This window comes from Dipodomys spectabilis, unplaced genomic scaffold (genome assembly GCF_019054845.1).
Source record: "Dipodomys spectabilis isolate Male_0828 unplaced genomic scaffold, ASM1905484v1 ptg000175l, whole genome shotgun sequence".
Classification (NCBI taxonomy): domain Eukaryota; kingdom Metazoa; phylum Chordata; class Mammalia; order Rodentia; family Heteromyidae; genus Dipodomys; species Dipodomys spectabilis.
Window position 1 is genome coordinate 11,934,140 of NW_024870852.1, and position 9,107 is coordinate 11,943,246.

Consider the following 9,107-nt stretch of genomic DNA (forward strand, 5'->3'; position numbering starts at 1 on the left):
GCTGAATTCCCTGAATACTTGTATATATGACACCATGCATGAAAATTTCTTTTCTAAATAATGTCCATATTATTCTTGATGTACAGTTTATAAGCCAAACCATGCTAAATAGTATTTTTCCAAAGTTATATTTAATATCAGACTTTTCTTAAATATATCAGGCATTTTTTTTGTACATTACCTAAAGAAATGATTTGTCTTTTTTATGTTTAAAGGTACTTTTATGTGGAATGCAAGAGATTGATTTGAATGACTGGCAAAGACATGCTATCTACCGTCATTACACTAGGACAAGCAAACAAATCATGTGGTTTTGGCAGGTTTGTTTCTAAATTTATTTAGTTACTTTAATTTTTTGGCAGATAGGGTTTGAAAGGCCTTTATACTTATTAAACAAATATTTTACCACTTGAGCCACTCCCCCAGTCATTTTTTGCTTTAGTTATTTCTCAGACAGGGTGTCACTGTTTGCCCGTGGTGTGCCTGGAACCATGAGCCTGCTATATGCAGCCTTCTGTGCAGCTGAGTTCATAGGCACATCCCACCATACCCCAATTATTGATGGGGATGGCGTCTTGCCAACTTTTTGGAGGTGTAGGGGTATGAGTACACATGCACACACTTGTCTATACTAGGGCTTGAACTCAGGCTTTCAATTATCTTTTTTGCTCATGGCAAGCACTCTACCACTTGATCCATATCTCTGCTTCCAGCCTTTTGCTTGCTGGTTGGAGATAGGAATCTCAGATACATTGCCAGGCCTGCCTTCAAAAATTAAGATTCTGGGTTGAGAAGGTTGCTCAGTGGTAGAATGCTTGCCTTACATGCATGAGGCCCTGGGTTTGATTACTCAGCACCACATAAGCAGAAAAAGCCAGAAGTGGTGGGCTCAAGTGGTAGAGCATTAGCCTTGAGCTGAAGAGCTGAGGGACAGTGCTCAGGCCCAGAGCTCAGGCCCCAGGACTGACAATTAAATAAGTAAGTAAATAAACAAATAAATAAAGATTCTCAGATCTTATACTATGGTTTTCATGATCATTTATACATTAAGAATTACCAAATGTTCAGTCAGGCACTAGTGCTACCTACTCAACTGATACCTGAGGTTCTAAGCCCCATGACTGACAAAAAAAAAAAAAAAAAAAAGGAAAGAGAGAGAGAGAATGAGAAGCTCAAAAGTAAACTGAGCTTCTGTAGTTATATTTAGCATTTTATGCCAGGGCGCCGTGTCTTACACCTGTAATCCTAGCTGCTCAGGAGACTGAGATCTGAGGATTGCAATTTGAAACCAACTAAGGCAGAAAAGTCCATGAGACTCTTTTATCTCCAAATAACTACCATAAAGCCAGAAGGGGAGCTGTGGCTAAAGTGGTAGAGTGCTAGCCTTGAATGAAAAAGGTAAAGGACAATGTTCAGGCCCTGTGTTCAAGCCCCAATACTGGCATTAGAAAGAAAGAAGAAGAAAAAGAAAAGAAAAGGGCATTTTAAAATACTTGGCTGAGTCAAAATATTGTGCTGTAGGATAGAAATTGTCCAGAAATCTAATGTTTAGGAATCGGAATTGTAGGAAATTAAGTCTAGCAATTTTTGGCCACATGTAGATATACCAGAAATCCAAAGAACTTTGAAAAAGGAAGTTATTGGCTTATATATGGAACAGAATTCTGTGAGCTTGATTTCATTTTTTTCATAAAAGCAAAACAGCCTATAAAGATCCAATCTCCATGTTCTATGTAACTACATAAATGTCCTGTGGGATAAACAAAGAAGAAGGCCACTCCAGAGTAGCTAATTTTCAAACTGCATGAGTTAGGTGCTTCTTAGGCCTATGTCATTCTTTGAGGAGGTTATTCTAAGTTTTACATAGGGAAAGGTTTGACCCTAGACATTCATTTGAATGAAATGATCACTTTTCTTTCTTGTTCAGTGAGCTAAATTTAATATATGATCTATATATCTTTTTAAACGTGATTTTTAACAGTTTGTTAAAGAAATTGATAATGAGAAGAGAATGAGACTTCTGCAATTTGTTACTGGAACTTGCCGATTGCCAGTAGGAGGATTTGCTGACCTCATGGGTATGTTTAGTGTCACTTTTCTTATTCAGAAAGTTTTCCTTGTACTGCTGTTAGATAAATATGTATAAAACTTATGAAAGACTGACTCTAGGACTGGTTCAGGTGAAGCAGTCAAAAAGAGAAAACTTAAGTAGGTGCTTTCAGATACAGGGTTCAGATCAGCCCCTAACAAAGACTTCAAAAACCAGATTAAATGATTTTGGATATTTTCCTTTTGGTATTTGGAAGCTATGCAAACTTTGAAGAAAAGAAACTTGCTGATGCTATATTTTAGGGAGATTTGACAGCAAGACATGTAGCACAGATTTAAACATGGGGAGAACCTGGAGACAGGATAAACCTATTGCAGTAATGACTTGGTGATGCTGGTGTTCCTGGGTTTGGGAGCATGATTTGAGAACTTTTGAACTAACAAAATGATTTGTATTATGTTTTAGGGAGCAATGGGCCACAGAAATTCTGCATTGAAAAAGTTGGGAAAGAAAATTGGCTACCCAGAAGTCATACCTGGTAAGCAAAATAAGAAAGAATAGAGAAAATAGCCTTTTCCATTTATTCTCTAGCTACTTAAAGTACATTAGAAATTCAGTACTTTTTGCTATTGTGTTTTGTTTTTTGTTTTTTTCTTTTTGCCAGTCTAAGCACTGTCACTGAGCTTCTTTTGCCCAAGGCTAGCACTCTTGAGCCACAGTGCCACTTCTGGCTTTCTCTATTTATGTGGTACTAAGGAATCTAACCAAGAGCTTCCTGCATGCTAGGCAAGCATACTACCACTAACCCACATTCCTAGCCCATCAAAAATACTTGTGTGTAGTTAACCTTATTTCCAAAAATGTGTCAAACTAAAAACCACTTTACTTCTGGGCACCAGTGGTTCATGCCTGTAATCCTAGCTACTCAGAAGGTTGAGATCTGAGGACTACAGTTCAAAACCAGCTGGGGCAGGAAACTGGAGAGTCTTATCTCCAATTAACCACCAGAAAACCGGAAGTGGCCCTGTGGCTCAAGTGGTAGAACCCTAGCTGGGAGCTGAAGAGCTCAGGGACAGCATCCAGGCCCAGAGTTCAAGCCCCACCACTGACAAAATAAAACAACACACAACACTTCAACTTTGTTTTGTAGGACTATATATTCAGTGGTCACTTTTTTTTCATACTTCTTTAAAGGTTTTATTGCATATTATGTTTTAATACACATACATATAAGTGTAATTTTTCATATATTTTTCTTCTTTTTTCATTGAACACAGCCTGAAACTTGCTAGCCATGAATTCTACCACTTGACTCATTTCTCCAGCTCAGTGCAATTTTCTTTTTTTTTTTTTTTTTTGGGTCCGGTCGTGGGGCCTGAACTCTGGGCCTGGGCACTGTCCCTCAGCTCTTCAGCTCAAGGCTAGCGCTTTACCACTTGAGCCACAGCACCACTTCTGGCTTTTTTCTTTTTGCTTATGTGGTACTGAGGAATCAAACCCAGGGCCTCAGGCATGCAAGGCAAGCGCTCTTCCACTGAGCCAACTTCCCAGCCCTCAGTGCAATTTTCTTAAATAACAAATTTTTTTTTTTGGTCCGGTTGTGGGGCCTGAACTCTGGGCCTGGGCACCACTTCCGGCTTTTTTGTTTTTGCTCATGTTGTGCTGAGGAATCAAACCCAGGGCCTCAGGCATGCAAGGCAAGCGCTCTACCACTGAGCCACCTTCCCAGCCCCTAAATAACAATTTTATTGATATATAATACATATACTATAAAGTTTACTCCTAAAGTATACTCCTCAGTAGTTAACAATGTATTCATAAGGTTATACAACCACTATCCCTGTCCAGTTGCAGAACTTTTCTTACTCCAAAAAGAAACCTTGCTTGTATCCGTTAGCAGTCATTGCCTACTTATCCTTCCTGTAGCCATTGGTAAGCACTAATCAACATCTTCTAAATCTCCTGCTTGAAAAATTCATATAAATGCAGTCATACAATCTTGTTTCTGGCTTATTTCACCTTCACCTAGTAAAATTTTTTCAAGATTTTTCCACCTTGTGGCATTTATTAGTATTTCATTTTTAAAAATTATTATGATAAAATATACCTCACAGATGTACCACTTTAAATCTTTTTTCTTTTTCTTTTTCTTTTTCTTCCCTCTGTCAGTTGTGGGGTTTGAACTCTGGGCCTGGGAGTTGTCTTGAACTCTTCAGCTCAAGGGAGTGCTGTACTACATGAGCCACAGTGCTGCTTCTGGTTTTCTGGTGGTTAATTGGAGATAAGAGTCTCACAGCCTTTCCCACCTAGGCTGGCTTTGAACTGTGATCCTTAGATCTCATCCTCCTGATTAACTAGGATTACAGGCATAAGCCACCAGCGCTTGGCTCACTTTAATCATTTTTAAATGTGTACATTTCAGTGTTAAGTACATTCACATATTGTGCAGTTAGTGTCATCATCCATCTCTGAAATGGTTTTAATTTTGTAAAATTGAACTACATCTTTGATTTTGATTTGTATTTCCCCAATGACTGATTAGTGACATTGAGCATGTTTTCATATGCTTGTTGGTTATTTATCTGTTCTCTGATAAATGTCTATAAATGTCATTTGCCTAGTTGTTTTTGTTTGTTTGTTTTTGCTAGTCCTGGCACTTGAACTCAGGCCTGGGCACTGTCCTTGAGCAAAAGGCTAGCATTCTATCACTTAAGCCACAGCACCAATTCCAGCCTTTTCTGTTTATATGATACTGAGTACTGAGGAATCAAACCCAGAGCTTCATGCATGCTAGGAATGTACTATACCACTAAGCCACATTTGCCATTTGCCCAGTTTTTAATCAGATTATTTGTTGTTTTTGCTGTTGAGCTGTTTAAGTTCTTTATATATTCTGGAAAGGAATCCCTTATCTGATCAATACTTTGTAAATATTTTTCTCATTGTATAGGTTTTGTCTTCATTCTGCTGATTGTTTGCTGTACAGAATCTTTCTAGCTTGATAGAATCTCTTTTGTCAGTTTTTGCTTTGTTTAATGTCCTTTTGGGTCATATCCAAAAAGTCACCACTTATGGGGCTGGCAAGGTGGCTCAGTGGTAGAGTGCTTGCCTTGCATGCATGAGGCCCTGGGTTCAATTCCTCAGCACCACATAAGCAGAAAAAGTCAGAAGTGGCACTGTAGCTCAAGTGGTAGAGCGCTAGCCTTGAGCTGAAGAGCTGAGGGACAGTGCCCAGGCCCAGAGTTCAGGCCCCATGACTGGCAAAAAATAAAAAATAAATTTAAAAAACCCAAATGGTCACCACTTGGACCAATGCCCTGAAGTTTTCCCTATACCATTTTTTTTTTAGTAATTTTGCATTTTCAGGTCTCATATTTAAGCCTTCGATCTATTTCAGTTAATTTTTGTATATGGTAATAGGAAATAGTGTAGATTTGTTTTTGTTTTTTTTTTATATATGGATATCTTTTTCCTAACACCTGGTGAAGAGACTTTCCTCAATCATTATGTTTATGGTACCTTTGTCAAGTCATTTGCCAAGATGGGCACTGGTGGCTCAGGCCTGTATCCATACCTACTCAGGAGGCTAAGATTTGAGAATTTCAGTTCAAAGCAAGCCAGTACAGAAAAGTCCTATGAGACTCTTAATTCCATGTAACCAGAAGTAGACCTGTGGCTCAAATGGTAGAGTACTAGCCTTGAATGAAAAAAGTAAGGGACAGCATCTAATACCTGAATTCAAACTCCAGTTCTGGCACACACAAAATAATTACTTGACTGTCAATACATGGGTTTGTGTCTGAGTTGTCTATTTTTTTTCCTTTGAGCTATATGTCAGTACCATGCTGATTTGGTTACTGTCGCTTAGTGGGAGTGTTTTGTATTATTTTGTTTGTAGTATTTGGAATGAGCCCAGGGTATGTGGGGGTGAACCCAAAGTCTCATACATGTTAGCTCAAAGTTACACCCATAGCCTTCATAGTAATATGTTTTGAAGCTAGTTATTGTAATATTTCTAGCCTTGATCTTTTTCCCCTAAAGTTTTCCTTGATTATATTATGAAGTTTTCCTGCATTATATTTCATTATGTGGATATATCACATTTTGTTTATATTCATCTTTCAGTGGACATTTGGATTATTTACATTTTTGGCTATCAGTATAGCCAAATATATACAGTATAGCCAATATATATACAATATAGACAAATATATACAATATAGCCAATATATACAGTGATGCTGTAAACATAGGTGTATAAATACCTACTGGTTTTTATCCCTACTTTCAATTTTGGGTGTTATAGACCCAAAAGAATGACTGCTGGATTATTTTCTAGGAGTCTAATGGCATTTTTTCACAGATGTCAAGTTTCTCATCATTTGGTTTTTTTGTTTTTTTGTTTTTTTTGCTGGTCATGGGGCCTGAACTCTGGGCCTGGGCGCTGCCCCTCAGCTCTTCAGCTCAAAGCTAGTGCTCTACCACTGGAGCCACAGCGCCACTTCCGGCTTTTTCTGCTTATGTGGTGCTGAGGAATCTAACCCAGGGCCTCATGCATGAGAGGCAAGCACTCTACCACTGAGCCACCTTCCCAGCCCTCATCATTTGTTGAACAGGCTGGTCTTTCTCCCATTAGATAGTCTTGGCACCCTTGTTGAAAAGCAGTTGACCAGCCAAGTGCTTTGGCTCACACCCATAATCCTAGAATTTAGGAGACTAAGGCAGAAGGATCACACGTTTGAGGTAAGCTCCAGGGTACATAGCAACACCCTGTTTGTCATACATAGGTATATACACACATCTACACATACATATATAACTATTTTATTTTTGACTACTATAAACAGAATTGTTTTCCTAATTTCATTTCAGATTTTGCATTGCTGGAGTATAGAACTTATCCTATGCACATCTTAATTTGACTTCCTTGTTTCTTTTATAAACTTTGAACAGACTTTTCTGTACTATAATAATAGTGTTGAGTAAGGCTTATCTCAGTCACATATAAAAAAGAGCATAAGGGCTGGGAAAGTGGCTCAGTGGTAGAGTGCTTGCCTTGCATGCCTGAGGCTCTGGGTTCGATTCCTCAGCACCACATAAGCAAAAAGAAAAAAGCCGGAAGTAGTGCTGTGGCTCAAGTGGTAGAGCGCTAGCCTTGAGCTGAAGAGCTGAGGGACAGCGCCCAGGCCCAGAGTTCAGGCCCCACAACCGGACCAAAAAAAAAAAAAGAGCATAATAGCTTTGTCAGATTCTGTGTTCTCTTTTTTAGGAAGTGATAGAAACTATACATTTATTTTCCCATCATGTATAACATCCTTTGGTTAAGCATTTGCCTAACTTTATCCTAAAAGTATAACAGAGAACCAAGACTTTGGGGGCAGACTATTATCTATTTGTTGCTTATGAAGGTGATATAACTCTTGGTTTAGATAAAGTAGATGGGGAAGAATGGGCGTATTAACATTTTTTTGAGGCATATTGAGCAGTAGGTGCTGATTCTTCATTCCCTGAGAGATCCCAAAGAAGAAAGTGAATCTTGGAAAGGAAAAAAACCACTTGCTCAAAAGTCCATTAACATAGCCAGTGTTGCTATTTGTTTCTTTGTATATTTCCCTTTCTCAAGCTAATAATTCTTCCTTTCAGTTTTAATCGCCTGGACCTTCCACCCTATAAGAGCTATGAGCAACTGAAGGAGAAGCTGTTGTTTGCCATTGAAGAAACAGAAGGATTTGGACAAGAGTAACTTCTGAGATCTTGTACTGCCCAAGGACAAGAACTTATTTTGCAGTGTTTGTCCTTTTCCTTCTCTGCCTATTGCACATCTAGTTGTAAAATTGGACTATGACTGTTGAGAGAGTTAATCTGAGTGTAAGTAAGTTAATGTTGTCATTGAAATTGATCTCTTGGTGATTCTGGATTTCTGTTCAGCATTTCCAGAAATCAGATCTATGAACACTTGTCAGAAACTTACTTAACATGAGATTTAACACACAATGAAATCTGCCTTGTCTTATTCCACTAGATTGTTTCCTTAACAATTTTCTATGTGTGTCAAAGTCTCACTTGGGAGGTTTATTTCCTTTTAGAGATTCTGCAAATATGGAGGCAAATCTCTTGGCAACTGCAATATACAAGATCTTCCTATTAAGCCTCTTGCTAAGGGGTATTTAATAAAAGTGCAAGCTTAGCCCAGCTTCTGGGCATGTGAGAAAATTGCTAGCTTGTGCTCTCCCTCTTATTTCAGCCTGGCCTGACTGTTGTTTTTCATTTCTGGAGCATGAATCCAACCATCACTTTGAAGTTATTCCTAGAAGTGATGCAGGACTCTTGCATCTTTCTACCAAGTAGTTTTGTGAATATGAATTCAGGGAAAAATTGGTCCCAGTGGCAAATGACTTCATACCTCTTCATTTGGATGTTTATTTTGATTGCCTTGCAAATACTATACTATACAAACAATATCAACACTGTAGTTCCTTTACTGTTGGTTTTAAAAGTTACCCTAGAATTGAAATTAATGTAGCTAAATTTATCTAAGGCCATTTTTAATTATTTTTGTATGACCCTATACATAAATTGAAGCTTTATCATTTTATCATAATCCAAAAACTTCAGTTGTATTTAATTACTGCTAAGGAGTCAAAATTATAACTAGAGTATTTTCTAGTCTAAATAGAGGTCAGTGAAACAGCTGATAAAATTACCTTTTCATTTGTGAGAGCTATTCTTCATATGAATTAAAAGTCTCCAAGTTTATCATTTCTCCCACAGGTTGGAGTAGCCATTTCCTTTTTTCCTTTTTAAGATCGTCATGAATTGAGTTAGTATCCCTCACCTGTAATATTTTTGGGTTTTTTTTGTTTGTTTTGGTTTTGGTTCTGGTCCTGGGGATTGAACTCGGGGCCTGGGCACTGTCCTTGAGCTTTTGTGCTCAAGGTTAGCACAGATCCACTTCCAGCTTTTTGTTGGTTAATTGGTGATGAGTCTCTCTGGTTTTGTCTGCTGGAGCAAGCTTTGAACCATGATCCTCAGATCTCAACCTCCTGAGTAGTTAGGA

General features: G+C 38.3%; 1 protein-coding gene across 2 annotated transcripts in view; it reads left to right on the forward strand.

Annotated features, from left to right (window-relative positions):
• Window positions 1–8,845, forward strand: part of Itch (itchy E3 ubiquitin protein ligase) — a 104,322-nt gene extending 95,477 nt beyond the window's left edge. For both annotated transcript variants that reach the window (XM_042694280.1, XM_042694281.1), the window contains 4 exons: window positions 216–320; window positions 1,982–2,078; window positions 2,516–2,588; window positions 7,694–8,845. In XM_042694280.1, the coding sequence (XP_042550214.1) occupies window positions 216–320; window positions 1,982–2,078; window positions 2,516–2,588; window positions 7,694–7,793 (375 nt within the window). In that variant the 3' untranslated portion in view covers window positions 7,794–8,845. The remainder of the gene's footprint in view (window positions 1–215; window positions 321–1,981; window positions 2,079–2,515; window positions 2,589–7,693) is intronic.
• Window positions 8,846–9,107: the final 262 nt, after the last annotated feature.